This window comes from Equus caballus, chromosome 1 (genome assembly GCF_041296265.1).
Source record: "Equus caballus isolate H_3958 breed thoroughbred chromosome 1, TB-T2T, whole genome shotgun sequence".
In the NCBI taxonomy this organism is placed as follows: domain Eukaryota; kingdom Metazoa; phylum Chordata; class Mammalia; order Perissodactyla; family Equidae; genus Equus; species Equus caballus.
Genome location: NC_091684.1, coordinates 137,262,835 through 137,280,889, shown reverse-complemented (window position 1 = coordinate 137,280,889; position 18,055 = coordinate 137,262,835). Strand labels below are relative to the sequence as shown.

The 18,055-nt window shown below is 53.7% G+C and overlaps 1 protein-coding gene and 1 long non-coding RNA gene across 14 annotated transcripts in view; one reads left to right on the top strand and one right to left on the bottom strand.

Annotated features, from left to right (window-relative positions):
- The window catches only part of CORO2B (coronin 2B), a 137,901-nt gene that overhangs the window by 98,432 nt on the left and 21,414 nt on the right, over positions 1 to 18,055 (top strand). For all 10 annotated transcript variants that reach the window (XM_070269795.1, XM_023654862.2, XM_070269772.1 and 7 more), the window contains exon 3: positions 12,457 to 12,573. In XM_070269795.1, coding sequence (XP_070125896.1) covers positions 12,457 to 12,573 — 117 coding nt within the window. The remainder of the gene's footprint in view (positions 1 to 12,456; positions 12,574 to 18,055) is intronic.
- Positions 5,421 to 17,879, bottom strand: LOC138924642 (uncharacterized). Of its 4 annotated transcripts, XR_011439668.1 has the most exons (4): positions 17,428 to 17,822; positions 17,033 to 17,128; positions 6,070 to 6,121; positions 5,596 to 5,721 (listed from the first exon to the last, which is right to left on the bottom strand). It is a non-coding gene; the product is annotated as an uncharacterized lncRNA (long non-coding RNA). The 4 variants fall into 4 exon arrangements; XR_011439666.1 differs by lacking the exon at positions 6,070 to 6,121 and having other exon boundaries at positions 5,421 to 5,721; XR_011439667.1 differs by lacking the exon at positions 5,596 to 5,721 and having other exon boundaries at positions 5,985 to 6,121.

Sequence of the window (18,055 nt, the reverse complement as noted above, 5' to 3'; positions counted from 1 at the left end):
AAAATGGACACAATGACATGTAGTTCGTAAGGTGATTGTAGTGAGTCATTGAAATAACACTTGGTTTCAGGTCTGACACATGGGCCCGTAGCAAGTGATAGCCAGTGTTATCACAGATGGTGGGTTATGGGGAGACAGGCTTGTGAAAGTTGGAGGAAAAGGGAGATCACAAGACGTGGAGGAGGAGGAGACGTCTGAGCAGGAGCAGGTGCCGGGGGCTCTTGAATGACGGCTATGCTTGCAGAGGCCTGGAGGAGCAGGTCCTTCCGAGGATGGGTGTCGTGAGGAAGGTGGGGAGGGGGAGGATGCTGTCGGGGACGATGAGGAACACCCTGATTTGAGGACCATATTTTCCGAAACCAAGGGTTAGGACACACGTGATCTGGCAGAGAAGTTCTGTGTTTCTTCTGGATGTGAGGAGCAGTCTGAGAAACTGTGTGGTCAGCAAAGTATTAGGATTTGGGGAGATTTGAGTATTTATTAGGACCTGAGGCATAACAGTTAAAATTGGGTCTGTCTCTTGACAGTCTAAGAAGTGTGGCCCCAATAGGGTGAGCAAACTGACCGGTGGGGCTGGAGCAGTTGGGGGCGGAAACAGGGTGTGTGGGCCCGCGCAAGGCCAAGAAGACGAGCTGGATCTGCGGAGGTGGGGACAAGGGAGCTCCTCCATCAGGGTTCTGGGTTGCCAACAACAGCAGCAGCAGTCACCGAGGCCTCTTAAGCAGAGAGGGATGGGGGCCTTCACAGATTCCAGGGGCTGGGGGCAGTGGAGAGCCCGAGTCAGAACGCAGGTGAGCACCGGGTCAGCTCCTGGGGGCCGGAGCAGGAAGGTAAGTCAGTCTGTGGCCGCGCTGCGTGGGAGGGTCTGATTGGTCAAGTTCCATGCACGTGTGCCCCTCCTCAGCCAGCAGAGGACCCCAGGTGGGAGGAGCCCCTGCCCTAGCTCTGGTGATGGAAGGTGACGCCCTGCATCCCATCAGGACAGCAGACAGTCCCCCAAATCAGGAAGGAGGCTTGATTGCCCAACCACCAAAACCCCTACAAATGGTTACAACCACGGAAGATTCTGGAGGAGCTGCACAGTGAAAGTGCTAATTATGGAATGCCAGTCTCTCCCTGGTGTTTGAGAACAGACGAGCACCGAGCCCACCAGTTGGAGCGCTGGGGTGGGGGCGGGTGGGCCTGGAGAGGAGGGGCAGCTGTGAAGGCATTTGTGAGGATTAACTTACCGGAGGCTTCTGGGAATCCGCTCTGAATGTGGAGACATCGCGGAGTCTCTGAGGCTTAGCAAACAGCTGTCAGAGCTCTCGGGGCTCACGTGGCCCCGGGCAGCCTGTCAGCCTCCATCTCATTTGCTCACTCTGATCTTTGGGAAGGATTGTGGGATGCAGTGAGTGACCGGCCGTGCCTGGTGTAGAGAGGGAGACCCGAGGGTGGCAGGTGTACCCCATGTTTGGTATCTCCGTCCCTCTAGAATGTCTCCACTTTCCAGAGGGAGAGACTGAGGCCCAGAGAGGCAGAGACTTGTCCCAGGCCGTCCAGCCAGGGAGCCGCAGGGCTGAGAAGAGCCAGGTGCCCTGACTCTGGGGCTGTTGCCTTGTCCACTGGAACAGAAGTTTGGTGATGCTCCGGGAACCCCCGGCGGGCGGGGCAGAAGTAGCCCAGAACGAGTTCCTTTCACCTGCAGGAGGCCTGAAGGGCTTCTGGGGGCGGGTCCCCCTTCCTCCCTCCTTCCCTGGGCCAGTCAGCAAACGGAAGGAGGGATTTTTTATACTCTAGGCAGCAGCCCCTGAAAAACACGACAGGGTCTGCTGGGGCCTCTCTTAAGATGGCCCTTAATACAGCAGAGGTCCAGACCTCTGGGCCAAAAAACAGAGGGCTGACCTGTGTTGACGAAAATAATCCATAACCAACCTATAAATGAAAATTTGGGTGAGTTGATTGAGCTAAAATGTGAGGACCATGGCCCAGGAAGAAAAGGCACCCAAGAAGTGGGGTGCACAGAGTGGTTATATACCCCCAAAGAGGATATTTCACTTAGGATTGAAATGTCCCTTTTACAATAGTCGGGAGACTGCTCTGTCAGCACAGTGATTGATGGACACGGCAGGTAGGTCTGCTGTCTCTGTGGACACAGCAGGGTGGCAGGTCTGTTGTCTCGAGCTGGGTGGTCCACAGGTAAGCTAGGTGGTCAAAGGTGAGCACAGAAATCAGTTCCTAGCCTAGGGAGAGATGCTTATCCTTAAGGAAATGCCAATGTGGGGGGAAGTTGCACCTTTATCTTAAGGGCATTTGTTCTTGCCACAGTAAATGTTTAAAGCAGATACACAATGCGTGCTCAACAGCCATGTCAGGCCCTTTTGGAAAAAACAAAGTCAGGCCGAATTAGTTTTACCAAATGGCTTCCTCATGTACTCCAGTATATCCAATCGCTTGCCATTTCTGTTTGTCACCTGGGAACTGCTCCTGACCTTGACCTGGTTCCACCTCAGGGTCACGCATGCCTCCGTCCCCCCCTGGGTCACCCACATTTGGGGTGGGTTTCCACTGGGCCCTCTCCGGGACAGGGCCTCAGGGAGAAGCACCGGGCTCTGGGGGGAGCATGAAGGACAAGGCCTGCTTGGGGCCCAGAAACGGGGAGACACTGGAGAGCACTGGGACCCCATGTCCCCCGCGCTGCCCGCCTCCTGGGAGGCCTTGCTCTGTGGCAGGAGGAGGCCAGTGCTGGTGTGGACGGCCCATGGTGGTGCAAGCACTCTCTTTTTCTTCTGATTTTCTGCCTGAACCAGAAATTTGCTTTTCTGCTCGTTATAGAACAAACGAAACTAAGGCTTTCCCCACAATTTGCATAGATGCTGTCATGTATTTTTTGCCAATTCTTTCACGTTTCCAACAGTTACAGATTTTTGCCCACCCCCCCTCCTTCCTTCTGCTGGTCTCCCCCTTCATCATACTCAGGCCTCTGATGCCCGGAAACCTGCTCCCTGGGTTGGGGCCCCTCCTGCCCTCCCTCAGGCCCCTGGGTTCCCTGAACATCATTCTCACAGTGTAGTAATTGCCTGGTGCAATTATGGATCCCACTGCAGTCCATTCCCCTGCATTAAACCATCAGTGGCTCCCCATTGCCATGGGGTATAAAGCCTAGACTCCTTCACGAGGCCAGTGAGTTCCTGAACCGTCTGGTCTGGGCCTTCCTCTGTGGCCTCGTCTCTCTCCGCGTACTTGGTTTTCCCAAATGCGCCTGGGCCTCTGCAGGTGCAGATCCTGTTGTCTCAGGCACTCCCCGTGCCATCCCTGGCTGCGTGCTATCACGAGCCCCCGGCACCTCCCCCGGGGAGGTGCTGCCTGATTTCAGAATCTGCAGTACTTGCCTCCCCTCTGTGCTCCCACAGCCCCCACCGTGCGCTTCAATTGTCTGGCTCTTTGTCTGGCTCCCCCGCTAGACTGTCAGCAGCCGGGGTGGAGGTTCACACTTCCAGGACACCCCGTCAGAAACCCCACCCCAGGCAGCTCTGTCAGGCCCGGGTTTGGAGTTCCTTTCTTGTATGTGTTTCACGGGGTTTTATAGAAAGGGCCAGTAATCAGGAAACCTGAGGTCCCAGGCAGCCCCTCCCTAACACACACACACACACACACGCCCCCAACTGTCACTCAACATCTTCCCATGTCTGGCTCAGGGAGCCTCTTATCTCTCCTCCTGGGGCCTAGGACCAAGGACAAGGTGGTCCGTGCCCTCTCTTCCTGGAGCCTGGAGAACCAGTTCCTCTCCAAGAAATAGAATTCCTTACTGCTCTTCCCCAGACAAAGCCCCCTCCCCAGCACAGGCACTGCCAGGGGCTCTAACCTGAAAAACCAGCAAACCCTTTCCATCTGAAAGACACAAAGACGAAGAAGGAGCGAGGGGAAGTCAAAACAGGAAGTGAGGAGGCTTGCTGAGGTCTCACCTGAACTTCTCTCAAACTTCAGTGTGTTCGCCAGCTTTATTACACTCTGCCCTCTGACTGCCCTCCACCCCCATCAGCCCAGATCTAGAATTTCTCAAGCCAGAAGAGCAGGATCCAGAATCATCTCCCAGCAAGGAGAAGGGAGAGAGCGTCTGTCTGTTCGCTGGATGATGTTTCCTGGGTGCTGAGGATGGATGTGCACAGAGAAGGGAAGAGGGGTCTGAGCTGGAGGAGCTGTGTCAGCAAAGGCCCAGAGGTGGGGACAGGGTGACATTTGTTCACCCAGCTTGAGATCTTCCTGTGAGCTGGGCACTGAAGGAGGCCCCTGGAGACGCCTTGGTCAAGGTCACCATCCTGATGGTGCTTAGCCTAGGGCAGGGACGAACCAGGAACCAAAGCTCATCCAGGCGGTGGGAGCATTGCAGGCTGGGGTGTGGAGGGGAGTGTGTAGTCATGTGTATGGCACAGGCAGTGGGGTGAGGGATGGTGTCAGCAGGATCAAGCCAGTACTACAACAGCTCTGATGTCTGGACAAGGAGTTTGGCTTTTAAAGTCTCGGCAGTAGGGAGCCATTGAAGATTTGGGAGGGAGAGAGTTATTGCAGCAGAGCTGTACTCTAGAAAAATTAGGCAACAGTATGTAAGATGGATTGGAGAGAGAATTGAAGAGGGCAGACACAGAGGCTCGGTGACAGACCAGCAGACCTGCTTTGGAAATCCTGCAGAACAGTCCCGTGAGCCCCTCCAGCCAAGAGAGCCCTCCCAGCAGACTGCCCGAGAGCCTGCACAGCCAGGAGGGCCCGCCTCGGGGCCAAAAGGCTCCCTCGAAAAGGCGCCTGTCCCCATGGACACAGATGACCTGCGAGGAGAAAGGGACTTGCCGGTTATCCCCTGCCGGTTATCCCCTGGCGGCCTCCTTAGCAGGGTTCTTTTGTTGGATTAACTGGCTGAAAAGAACAGGGTCCCGCACTATGGGACGTGAGACCAGTAAGTTATGGGACGGAGGAAGGGAACACAGAGCCAGCGGCGTGGGCAGGAATGGCCATGGAGAGGAGCTGGCATAGGGGGGTGGTGTATAAATGTGTGAGTGTGTGTGCAAGAGTGTGGGGGACAGTCACTGGCAAATGGGGCACACTCAGGGGTGGGGGCACCCGCACTGTGGATGAAGGGCACACAATTTTTAGGAGCATGAGACCTGGCCCCCACCCCTGCCGAGAAGGCCATGGTTGGACCCAGAGCTCTGAACCTGCACAACCTCTGGCTGTTGCTGCCAGGTGGGCTGGCCAGAGGCAAGTTTCCTGGTCTCTTGACTCACACCTTCCCTGGGCAATATCAATTAAGATTGTGTATGTGTAAGAGCTTTGTGAAGTGTCGAGTGCTGTGAGTTGGCGGCAAGGTCTCCTTCAGGCCCAGGAGGCTGAGACTCCAGGGGCCTGACCTTTGCCCAGGGCTCTGGGGAGAAGGACTACGGTGCCCATTTTATAATGACTCTCATTTAATACCAACTTCCATCCAGAGAAGAGAGGGCAGAGAAGACTGCACGCAGGCTGACCAGATGGTCTAGGGTGCGGGGGGCAGGACGTGGAGGAGGGAGTCTGATGACCCGGGTGGCCCATCCAAAAAGGTCTCCCCCACTGAAGCTTGGGATTCCAGCATTAGACACCCATCTCCTGGCTCAACATTCTCCATTGCCCCGGGTCTTCCTTTCAATCGTGCATCACCTGATGATGTGACTGTTATCTTGCTCTTCTCTTTATCTGTGGTCTCCACAAATGAGCCTGTATTAAATGTGCAATAAGGTTCTTTGCTGTCTCACTGCCCCCCACGCCCGCATCAGCCCTCTTGGACCCTGTCTCAGGATGCATGTGCACTGCAGGTGCTTCCCTGAGCCCCTAGCAGAAGATGGAGCTTCGAGGGTAGCAGGTCCCAAACTTCACTGCCTTTGGAGTCACTTGGGGATCTTTAAAAAATACAGATGCCTGGCTCCCTGCTCGCAGACATTGTGATTAAATTGGTACAGAGTGTGGGCCAGCCCCGTGGCCGAGTAGTTAAGTTCGCGCGCTCGCCCTTCAGCAGCCCAGCGTTTCCCCGGTTCGGATCCTGGGCACGGACATGGCATTGCTCACCAAGCCATGGTGAGGGGGTGTCCCACACAGCACAACCATGAAGGACCTGCAACTAGAATATACAGCTGTGTATTAAATGGGCGCTTTAGGAAGCAGAAGAAGAAAAAGATTTAAAAAGTTGATACGGAGTGCAACCCGGGCGCTGGGATTTTTTTAAACATCCTACGTGATTCTAAAATGTTGCAGTTTGGGAACCACTGGAGGGAGGGGAGAGTCTCCAAGAGAAGGTTAAGGGGCTCCACAACGGAGGTGCCAGCTGGCTCCTTTGAGAACCCCACTAGAAATTCTGAGGTCCTACTTCTGATTTGTGACAACTTTCCCCCTAATTTAGCAAGTGTCCCACCTACATTCAGAAGTAGGAGGCGGCATAGCCGAGGTGCCTCGCAGCCAGATGGCGCCCAGTCCACACGGCAGCTCCTCACTGCCAGCTGCATCACCCTTCACAGGTCATGTCCCAGAGCTCAGTTTTCTCATCCATAAAATGGATTGTTACAGGAGAGTTATAAACACTTAATACAATTTTATAGGGTTGTTTCAAGAATTAAATGAAGTATATAAATTGCTTAGCAGAAGGACTAGCGCTTTGTAAGCTCTTGTCAAATGGTCTCTGATTACCGTCCTTGTCTTTTCCATTGTCATCATTAGTATTGCCATCCCATGACTTGACGTGGATCCCCGCATTCTGAGCTGGGAGGCCACAAGCAAGGCACTCTGGTTGCTGGCGTGCCTTGTTTCATCAAATAAAAAGCGGAGCCACAAAGAAGCAGAAAGGGCTTTATCCCAGGGTCTGGGAATCTGGGAAACCCAGAGAGGCCGGGGGCCATGTTCAAAGTCACTCAGCTGGTGACATGACTGCCAGGACTGAGCTTAGAAACCCTGCCTCCTGCTCAAAGTCTGTTCCTTCTGCCTCGCTAAGCTGATTCCCCAGGTGAGAAAACATTGTGCTTCTCTCTACAAAACTCAGCTTTGCAGCAATGGGAGGTTCTAGGACGCTGAAGCTGCAATGCGGGTTGTTTTGAAAATATCTTGTCCTCAGTCAGTTCACTGGGTTCAGATAAAGCCTGGACTGAGGCCTGAGCACCCGCCACTCCCCGGGGCAGCCTGCTGGGTGAGCTGCACCCGCCAGCCTTTCCAAGGGCGGGCCTGGGCTCTGCTGCCTGCATGGACGCCTCACACACATGCACACACACACACACACACTCTGAAACCCACTTTCAATTAATTATACAATTTTATTCAATTTCAAGGATCTTATTTTCCCCCAAACCATGCGTGTGGTAACAGGGGAGTAGAGAAGCCTGTATAGCAAACACATTTACGTTCCACAAAAGCTTCTGAGATGTGTGAATCTGGTAGACAGCAGCTGCATCTCATTTCCTTAAGGTCTTTTTGACCAAAACCAGAGAGGAATGGTTTTCGATCAAATCTATGGGGGGGGTGGGGGGGGGGTGTAGGGTGTTGTTAATAACATCTGCCTTTTTAATAGAAATCTTAAATGTTCATTGCGGAAGAATTGGAAACCAGAGAGTGCCACTATTAACATTTTGATGTTTTTTCTTACCAACTGGGTATTTTTTAATAGATTGGCATCATTTTAATGTGTATATAAGTTGATTCTGTTTCGCTAAACATTAGGTCTTGAGAAATTCCCATGACATTGGATATTCTTTGGAAATATGATTTTAGACAGCTTCCCAGTGTCCCCTCACATTGGTGGCCTGTAACGCCCTCTGGCAATACCGTCCGGGCATGTGCTCCATTCTTCCCTCTTCGAAACCACCCAGCAGTGAGTGCTCTGTGCTCCTCTGTTTTCCCTGGGGCAGAGTCCCAAAGCACAGTTACTGGTCGCAGGCTCTGAGCCTTTCACAAGTCTCTGAGAGACCCTTTCAAAGGGGCCTGCGGGGAGAGTTGCCCTCCTCCATGCTCCCCCGCCCTGGAGAGGCCTGCCTGCGTCCCAGCGCCTCCCAGCTCTGTCTTTGGGCAGGTGGGGTGCATCTGAGATACAGCCTGGTCCTCAGCGCCGGGCTCCGCCTTGAGGAGACGCAGCGCCTGCAGCAGCTGCCCTCCAACATTTGATGCTGAAGGTCCACCCAGTGAAGGGGGCTGGATGGTCCTTTGAGGCCTCAGGATAAGGCCACACGGACTGCAACCTTGTGAAGGACTCCCTAGTGACTACAGACTCCAAGTAACAGGCTCCCCCACCCCGCCCCGTGCAGCGGGGGCTCTGCCCCAGCCCTGTTGATGCTGGGGCTCTCTTTGCAGTTCAAGGACCAGATGGCAGGTTAGACCCCAGGACCCCTGGGAACCCTACCATCAGGACACTTCTGTGAGCTGACCATCTGAATGTTATTCTACGGTTAGGAAATGTCGCAAAACCTCGACTCCGCTCCGGAGAAGCTCTCTAAACCTCTGTGTTCTCAGCTGTTAGATGGGCTGTTAGGAGGACTGAGTTGATTGTTTTCATATAATGTTATGTTAATAGTAGCTATTAGTGTTGGTGTGGGTTGGTAGGAGTGTGAGTACGAGTATGAGAAGGCAGTATTGTGTAGCAGGTAGGAATCGGATCTGGGGCTGGTCTCCAGCCACACCCCCTCGCAGAACTTGGAACAGAAAACAGAGGCATTTGTGGGGTCCGAGGAGAGGATTATTCACATTTTTAAAAAATTCAGGTCAAGCATCCTTTAGAACACTTGGCACATGCATTTTAGTTGTTTGTTCTTTAATTTTTATGTCTGTCCAAGTAATAATTGAGCAGAGTTCATAAAGGCTAATAGGGCCGCGAGGCCCGTGGCACTGCAAGTGACGCGCTGGAGCCGGCCGGCGCTGGCTCGTGAGAGCCTATGGTTAAATTTTTAGGAGTTTTGCAAACCAGTTGTTAAACATGGCCATTATTAAAAATTAAGTTATGCAAACTTTTGATTAAGTAAATTATATTAAAAACAGAGGTAGTAAATATTAAAAACTCAATGCTTCCTGCTTATTGGATTACTCTCCGTGTTCTTGCAATTATTTGTATCTATTATATGTGTATGGTAGAAATATTATATAATGATGGTGAGTCGCTAACTCTACTTTTGGTGATTTCACCTCGGTAACTTGAAGTCAGCCATGGTGGGAATATTACACCTTGGAAATTGGTGAATGCTAAACGAGGGCCTTTTTTACCTGGAGAACCAGTTGTTAAGCATTTACCAGCATACCACCACCTATAACCTTCCTCCCTGTCCCACTTTGATACAACCCCCCATTTCCTACCCCCTAAATGTAGCTGCTTTCATTGCTTTTAGCTATTTCTTTTTGCACTTATCCCTGTATTTCTTAATTACATGCTTTTACTACCATGGCTAGATTTTTTAAATCTTAGACATTGTCTGCTGACTTCCTATTATGGACGATGAGGATCTCGCTTTCTTCCAGCTCTGTCTCCCCTCTTACCACACACACACACACACACACACACGCCTTTCCCTACCTCTGTCCTGCCAGTCAGTGTATTATGGCACAACTCTTGTTTAAATAAATATGCAGGATTTACATTATTATAACTATGTAAATATTGTGCATAAATCATTATCACTATGATTACATTAGCTTTCTTATACAAGTTTTCCTAGAGTTAATAATTGTATTTTAATTTGCTTGATTTCTCCATAGAACAATGGTTTTCAAATTTTTCTTCTTAGCAATGGAACTTGTCTTTCAAACAAAATTTTGGAACCCTACTATATACGACAGAAAAATCAGAGCTGCCAGGTTGAAAGGGGGTCCCTCCCTCCAGGGCTGTTGGGTCTAGCCAAGCAGGTTGTGCACTGCACAACCCTAGGGCTCACTGTTCACGCAAACAACAATGTGATTCAGTCACGAAAATCATACTCACCCGCTGCATTGGGGATGCATCCATTGTGTAAAGAGAGGTCCACCTGGCAGGATACCTGACTTGGGGATCACACTCTGCTTGAGAAGGACTTACTCCCTTCCCGGCGCACGGCTCTGACCTCTCCCCGTCTGACTAGGTTCCAGTGGTGTTGCTGCATTGTCCCTCCACTGCACCCCCCACAGGCTGCTGGCCGGAAGCTGCTGGTAGCTGAGGGCCACCTACTGACTGACTTGGCACCCCTCAGCTTTGCCTGGGCTGGGCTGGGTGCCAGAAGTTCAGTGCAGACTGCTTTGCTCAGGGGTGGCTCCAGTGCAGCCTTTGGGATCAGACGTAAGGAATGGCTCTGTCAGAGAGTAAGTGAGCCGTGGAAGCAGACAATGCAGGGCCTGTCTGCGTGGCAGTCAGAGCTGGAGGGGGGAGCTGGCCAACAATGAGCAGTGGGGTTCAGAAAGCTCAGCTTTGAGAGTCACCCCTGAGTGGGAATCCCAGCTTTGCTTTCAGCTGGGTAACCTTGAGCAACTTGCTTAGCCTTTCTGGGCCTTAATTTCCTCCTGCCTAATCCACAAGGTGGTTGTGAGAATTAGGGAAGATCAGGTGTAACCCTGCTAAATCCCAGGGTCACATGTGGCTCAGTCTCTGCTCAGAGGCTCATTTAAAGAAACATAATCTGACAGCCCAAAAGTAACTGGAAAAGATATTCCAATTGGAATGGCCTCCCTCATAGAATGTTGAAGGGGATTCCATTTCTACCTGGTAGCAATACTCCCCAAGCCCTTTTCCTCCATTCTTTAGTTTCCCCACAACATACAGTGCCAGTGAAGTTCTCCTGGGTGCAACCTCGGAGGCAGTTGCCCCTCTTTCTTTCTCTGCCTCGTTCCTCACCCTCCACACCACTGCCATTTTCTCTAGGTCTCTTTTTTCTCTACTTATCTCACCATTGCTGTGTCACAAAAAATCAAAGGCTCTGGAAATGAGCTGGTAGAGACGCAGGCAGGAAGTGGGTGGGAAAGAGGTCGGACAGGACACACCCTCTGAAACAGCTCTTGCCCATCACGCTGGTGAACTCTACAGCGTGTAGCAAGGGTTTGGCAGAAACTGGTTCTCTTCCTTCTTATTCTGTCAAGGAACCAAAAGGAGAGTGAGGGGTGACCTGCCCAAGGTGCCTCTGACCCCCAGCACTATTAGCAGATGGCAGTGACCGGAAAACCTTGTTCCCCCCACACCCACCAAAAGCTGGCATCAGAAAGACTTTGGGATGGAGACACAGCTTCTGCCTACAATCTTCCTTCCCTTTCCTGCCACCTTTATAGGCACCAAACATGGGCCTACCCTTCCCTCCTCACACCCTCACCTCCCTTGTTCCATCTTTTGGGGACTCCGTTCCCCTCACAGGATGTCTTTCAGATCATGTGCTGAGCACCTACTGTGTGCCAGGCTTGTAAGGAGCTGGAGGTTCAGAGATGAGGAAGATGCAGACGCTGTCCTCAGTTGCTCACAGACAAATAAAAACAGACTGCAATTCCGCATAGTGATGCCTGTACTAGAGTGAAGCACAGAATGCTGTGAGAGCACAGAGGAGGAGCTCTTAACCCACTGAGGGATCAGGAAGACTTCCTGGAGGAGATGTCACCTAGCATGTACCATAATAATAACTACTGTCTATACTGAGTGTTCACTATGATGATCATCTGCACATTAAGCACTTTGCTAAGCACATTAGCTCATTTAATCTTCACGACAATGCTAAGTAGCTGTTGCTATCCCCATTTTAGAAGTGAGGAAACTGAGGCTCAGAGAAAGTCATCGACTTTCCCAAGGCCACATAGCTAAAAAGTGGCAGAGCTGTGATTCAAACACAGGCCTGTGTGACTCCAAAGACTATGCTTTCAACCACAGGGCACTATGTACAGGAGTTTAAGATGCACACTGAACAAGGATGCTACATCTGGGAGCAGCACTGTTCACATCATGGGCAGGATAACTTACATGGGAGTGTGTAGGTGGACCCAGTGGTTCAGGCCTCTCTACTGAGTCCTGGAGCAGCAGCAAAGAGCCTCCTCCTGATGTGGACCCAATGGCGGCACCTCCCTGGGCATGGGGGAAGTGGGTACTGGGGTGAGCATGAGCACCCCATGTCTGGGTGTGTGCACTGCCGGGGCCACCGACTGCCAGGCTTTGGTCACTCAGGCAGAGGGGAACATCTTGACTTTAAACGTTTCTATTGAGGAAGAGGCACCTTTTCCTAACTTGCTCAGAGGCCACGTCTGGACCAACAGCGGCCCTGCCCCCCACGGTGCTGTGTGGCCCTCTCCATCGCAGTGGGTGTTGGGGAGGACGCAGCCACAGAGCACTTTGGCCCAGCCTGTGGCAGGGACCTGAAGACGAATAAGACATCGGTGGATCCTCGAGGACTTTCCAGTCCAGTTGAGAAGCCCAGAATAAGGGCCGTCCTTTCAGGGCCACCCCAGGACCTTCAAACTAATCTCCTTCTCTTTCTGTCTCCTCGGCAGACAGGCAGGATTGAACCCAACTACCCCAAGGTCTGTGGTCACCAGGGTAACGTGCTGGACATCAAGTGGAACCCCTTCATCGACAACATCATCGCCTCATGCTCGGAGGACACGTCGGTGAGCAGGGGGGCGCTCCCCAAGGCGGGGGGCCCACGGGGGCTCCTCTCTGCTTCCTCCTGGAAGCCTCCCGCCTCCTCTCCCTTCTTTGCCCTTCTTCTCTCTTCCTTGCCTCTTTCCAGCTAGCCCCGGGCTGGGGAGGGAGTTAGGAAAAGGCCCCAGAGATCGAATCCATGAACTATTTGGCAGCTCTTGTGCCTTTAGCCTGATTTCGCTTGGAGGTGTTGATTTTGTAGGTGAGAATTAGAGCAAAAAGATTAAGTATGTGATTCAGCACCCGTCTGTGGTCTGAAAAGGAGAGGGGCCGGGGGAAGACGATGGACAAGGAGGAAGGGAAAAGGAAGGCAATGCATGAGCCGTGGGGAAGGAGCCCCTTCTTGCAGGCTGGGCGGGGCGAACGCACCATCTGCTTTTGTCCTCTGTGAGCCATGGTTTTAGGGAAGGACACTGGCTAAGAACCGTCATGAATTGTCCCACAACGGTGGCCCAGAATTTGAAGTCCATGTGTCCCACCACTTAATGGGAAGACAGAAAAAATAGGAGCAGGGAAATGAGGAGGAGGGAGCCTGGAGGAAAGGGAGGGAAGGGGAAGAGAGAACAGACAGGAGAGATGGGGATGGGAGGAAGGAAGAAAGGAGAGAGATTTTGCAGAGGGGAGATCAAGAATCCAGGGAGAGTAAAATTTGAAGCTGCTCTCTGACCACCCTGTCCCCGGGCTCTGCTGATTTTCACAGTGCAGGTGGGGTCAGGTGTTGGCAGTGGCCTCCGTGTTTCTGGAGAGGGGCCCCATGCCTTTCCTCACACCGCCCTGAGCAACATCAACACACCAGCTTGGAAGCAAGAGGGGATTTCAGGGCCTCAGCTGAGCTGGCGTGGAGGGCTGCCTGCACCCCAAGTGTCCCGGGTGGAGGAAGATCAGCCTTGCTGTCAGGCCACAAGTATCTACCTAGTGCTCACTGGCAGAGCCTGGGGACAGATCATAGGCTCCCAGGAGATTGGAAATGGAAGGAACTTTGGAGCTCATGTCTCCTGGCTTCCCAGACTAGACTGTGAGCCCCTGAGAGTAGAGACCATGGCCTGTTTGGTTCTGAATCCCAAGCATCCAGCACAGAGCCTAGTACCTAGGAAATGCTTAGTAGGTACTAGATGGGATGGATGGATGGATGGATGGATGGATGGATGGGTGAGTGGGTGGGTGGGTGGTTGGTGGGTGGATGGGTGCCTGGATAGATGGATAAATGGGTGGATGCCTGGATAGATGGATGGATGCATGCCTGCATGCATGCCTGGACAGAAGGCTAAATGGATGGATAGATGAATGGATTGTTGCATGGATGACTACACTGATGGATAGAGAGATGCCTGAATGGACAGAAAATGGATAGACGAACAGAAGGAGGAAAGGATGACTCGATGAATGGATGACTGGATGAAGATGAATGGATAGATGGAAGAATGGAAAGATAAACAAATGGATGCATGAGTGAATGAATATAGCCCAACTAACTAATTATCCAAAGAAAGAGAGAGATTCACAGTAAATAGTCCCCGTTGGTTAATAAAGTTGGGAGGAGGTCAGCTGGCACAGTACCTAGTAAATGGGAGTGCTGAGGAGGGGGCTAAGAGAGCGGAATGGGCTTGACCACCTCCTGAAGGTCAAAACCCTAAGTCAACCCAAGAGGATTCCTGAGAGCAGCAACAGTGAGAGCAGGGTCTGTGTGAGCGGAGAGAGCAGGAACTTGTGCTGAATATGGTTCTCAGGTTTGGTTACTTTCTTTAGCAAAATGGAGACAGTGACCAGGGGTCAGAGGACAGGCAGGCCAGAGGATGGGCATGAGGTGATGGATCCCAGGACAAATGAGGAAGCCTGGGGAGAACAAGGTCACTGGTTGCTTCCTGGGTTGTGAAGGAGGCAGATGGAGTTGGTGGGGGCAGAGAGCTCAGTGGTCAGTGCGGGTAAGGACTGGGCTCAGTGGGAGAGAGGGCAGGTGGGGTGCTGCCCATTCTTCTCTTCTGGGTTCAGGAAGCCCAAGAAGGAGTGCCAGTGAGCACTGTCATCAGCCATCAGGGAGCAAACACCCCTGAAACTTGGGGCTACCTTATACCCAGCTCCTCCACCCACTCTAGGCTAGACACTTTGCTCACAGTTAGCCCCCACCCTGAGAGACAGGCACTGACGCCCCCAAACCAAGAGTTGGGGGCAGGTCACAAGCTAGGAAGCAGAGGAGGGCTGCTAGCCCCATAGCCCGTGCTCTTTCTGTTCTGTGAAGTCTCATCATGACACGAATCCAGAGTCTGGGCCGCAAGCCTCAGGCCCCTCTTGGTGTCGCGTGTCGCCAGGGGAGCCAGCTGGGAAAGAGAAGAGCAGTGTCCAGGGACGATGAGGGAGGGACGGTCAGGCCGGGGCTCTCAGAGTCCCTACCACTCTGGCTCTGCCTCAGGGCCAAACTTCTGCAGAAACAGGGGCGAGGGTGGGAGGGGACACTGGCCCTATTGGCCCTGGCCGGTTCTGGTTCAGCACGTGTTTCACCTGAGATGTGCCTCATGCTCTGGGACCCGTGCTAAGAAACCAGACATCCATGCGGTGTGTTCAAGACGAGCACAAGGCCCCTGCCCTGGCCACACAGGCCAAGCAGCTCTCTTCAGTTTCGCACACTGACGGAAGGACCACCGTGTGACCCCTGCTCTGGGTGCTGGGCTTCAAAGCAGTTCGACCGTGGAATCTGGTGGACCCGGGATTGAACTTCAGCCTCACCGTTTACCAGCAGGGCGTGTTCCTCACTCTCTCTGAGCCTCAGTTTGCTCATGATGATATGTCCCTTCGGCAGTTGCTATGGGGATGAAAGGAGATCTAGCCAGCACTATGCCTGCTGGTCTCAGCCCTGCCCTGGAAACCTTGCCAGTAGGACAGGATCCTACCCACTCACCAAGAAGGAATGCAGAATGACGTCACTGCAGCCACCGAAGTCACGCAGAGAGCTGTGTGCATGGGCAGGAGAGAGGGATTCATTTTGAGCGAGGTGCAGGCAGGGCAGAGGGTTTAGAGAGAGCTGGGCCCTGGAGAAGGAGGACTTTGATGGCAGAGAAAGGGTTGAAGGAGGCCCAGGAAGAGGGCGCAGGCAAAGCCCTGGAGGAGTGTGTCCTAGTCTGCTCGGGCTGCTAGATACAAAATACCAGGCTTATAAGCAACAGAAATTTATTGCTCACAGTTCTGAGGCTAGAAAGTCCAAGATCAGGTGCCAGCAAGGTCAGGAAGGTCCTCTTCTCATTGGGTCCTCACCCAGTGGAAGTGCTAGGAGCTCTCCGGAGCCTCTTTCATAAGGGCGCTAATCCCATTCATGAGGGCTCCACCCCCATGATCTAATCATCTCCCAAAGATCCCACCTACTAATATCCTCACCTTTGAGGGTAGGATTTCAGTATGGGAATTCGTAGGCAACACAAACATTCAGACCACAGCAGAGTTCATATGGTGTGTTTGGAAAACCGAGTCCTCTGGTGGGGCTGGAGTCCTGGGATGGTGGCCAGGGAGGAGAGTGGGCAGGAGAGGAGGCTACCAAGGGAGGTTGGGACCAGAGAGAGAAGGCTCAGGATGCCAGGGTGAGCGGCTGGACTTTGAAGTGAGACCTGTGCTTCTCCAGCCATCCCGCAAGAGGCGGGACGCCCCACCTGCACTGTGTGGGAGACACCACACACTGCGGGGGATCAGGGAAGGGGAGCCAGTCCGGCTGGAGGGATCATGGCCAGCTTTGTGGAGGAGGTGGGGCCCAAACAAGCTGAACAAGTGCTGGAATGTGGCTGAGCACAGAGAAGGGGAGCACCCAGGGGAGGGGCGTGGTTGGGGGATGTGTAAAAAGAAAAGACGCTGGGCTTGGGGGCACAGGGAGGGAGGGGCTGGCCTGGGGCTGCTGATCTAGAGAGAAGGAGATTAAGAAGGAGGCCAGAGAGGAACTAAGCTCTTGTGTTACGCCTGCCAGTCCAACTGCCCCAGAAGCAGGCTCGGGCCGACTTTGCCCCTCAGGTCTCCGCCCCTCCCCAGCCTCAGGGCCCGGGATCTTGGCGGGGGAGCCAGGTCTCCTGACTCCCCGGCCAGCGCTCTGAGCACCTCCCCAGCAACCCTAGTTTTACAGGTGAGGAAGCTGAGGCTCAGAGCCGTGAAGGGCTGACAGTTCCGACCCGTCAAGCACTCAATATCTACATCTCGGGGTCCTCTCTGTGCAGAGCTGTGCGGGGTACCAGGGGCACGCGGAGCAGAGGCATCCTCAGCCAGCCCTGGGAGGGATGAGATGTGCAGGCGATGGAGGCTGCAGCTCCCAGGGTGGGCTGAGGAGGCCGGCAGCACTGCGGGGCTGTTCTGACTGCCCTTCCTGACTCCATCAAAGCACCACGGTGGCAGGGGGTGGGGCAGGCCCCTGAGCCACCCTTCCTCCACCCACTCCAGCCCAAGTGGTCAACGTACTGTGCAGCAGACGTGGCGTCCAGAACCAGGTCTAAGAGGTCAGTCAGAAAGCCTGCTACATGCCAGACACTGCTGCACACCAGGGCTGGGGGGAACCTGCCGGAAGGGCCCCAGGAAGACGCTGTTCCAGCAGGTCTGGCCCACGTCTCCTGGCAATGCCTGTGTACCTACTCCCAGCCCGCCCACCCTCTACTTGTCTCAGAAGATTCAGAGGACCCTGAGGGGGTCCAGCAAGCCTCCACCCGCCTCCCAGCTCCTTTCCCATTTGCCCACCCCTTGAAAACTCTCCGCTCAAGCCCATTGCCCGTGCCGCTCTGGATCATCCTCCCCTCCTGCAGTGTGGTGGGGTCCTCAGGAGTGTAGCCCCATCCCTCCAGGGGGCCAGTGGAACATACCCGAGCCCTTTTCCAAGGGCTGCTGTCCTGAGGGAGGGGTGGGGGCTGTAACTCTCCTGGCATCTGGCAGAATCCAGTTCTTTCCGCCGCTGGGTGATGTCACCTATTGTTGAAGGGCTGTGCTTTTTATAGCCCCTGCCGCAGCTGAGGAGAGCGGCTGGCAGGCGGCAGGGAAGGGCGCTGTGAGTCTCCAGGCCTCGTGCTCCCGGCCCTTCTCGGCAGCAGCCGCCGAGAGAGAGAGGTCGCTGACATCTCAAGGAGAGGAGAGAGTGATCCCAGGAGAGAGGTGGAGGAACGAGAGGCAGGCCCCTCTGCCCGGTGGGCCCAGCTCAGCATCTTTTCTCTGCCTTCTATTCCTTTGCTCCTTCATCCAGCGGCTGCCCTCACCCCACCCCCTTCCCAGGAGAGATGCTGCCTCTCCTGGAGGAGCTGGGGGTGGGATGGGGCAGGATGTCAGCGCTGCTGGAAGCAGCCAGAAGCCACCCACCACCCAGCCCTCCTACACACGCGCGCACACACACACACACACACGCGCAAGCTCGAGAACCAATACCTCTTGAAGCTGGAAGGGAGCAACACACTCCTTTTAGAGATGGAAGGACAGCAGCCCCAAGAGGCCTCACCAGCG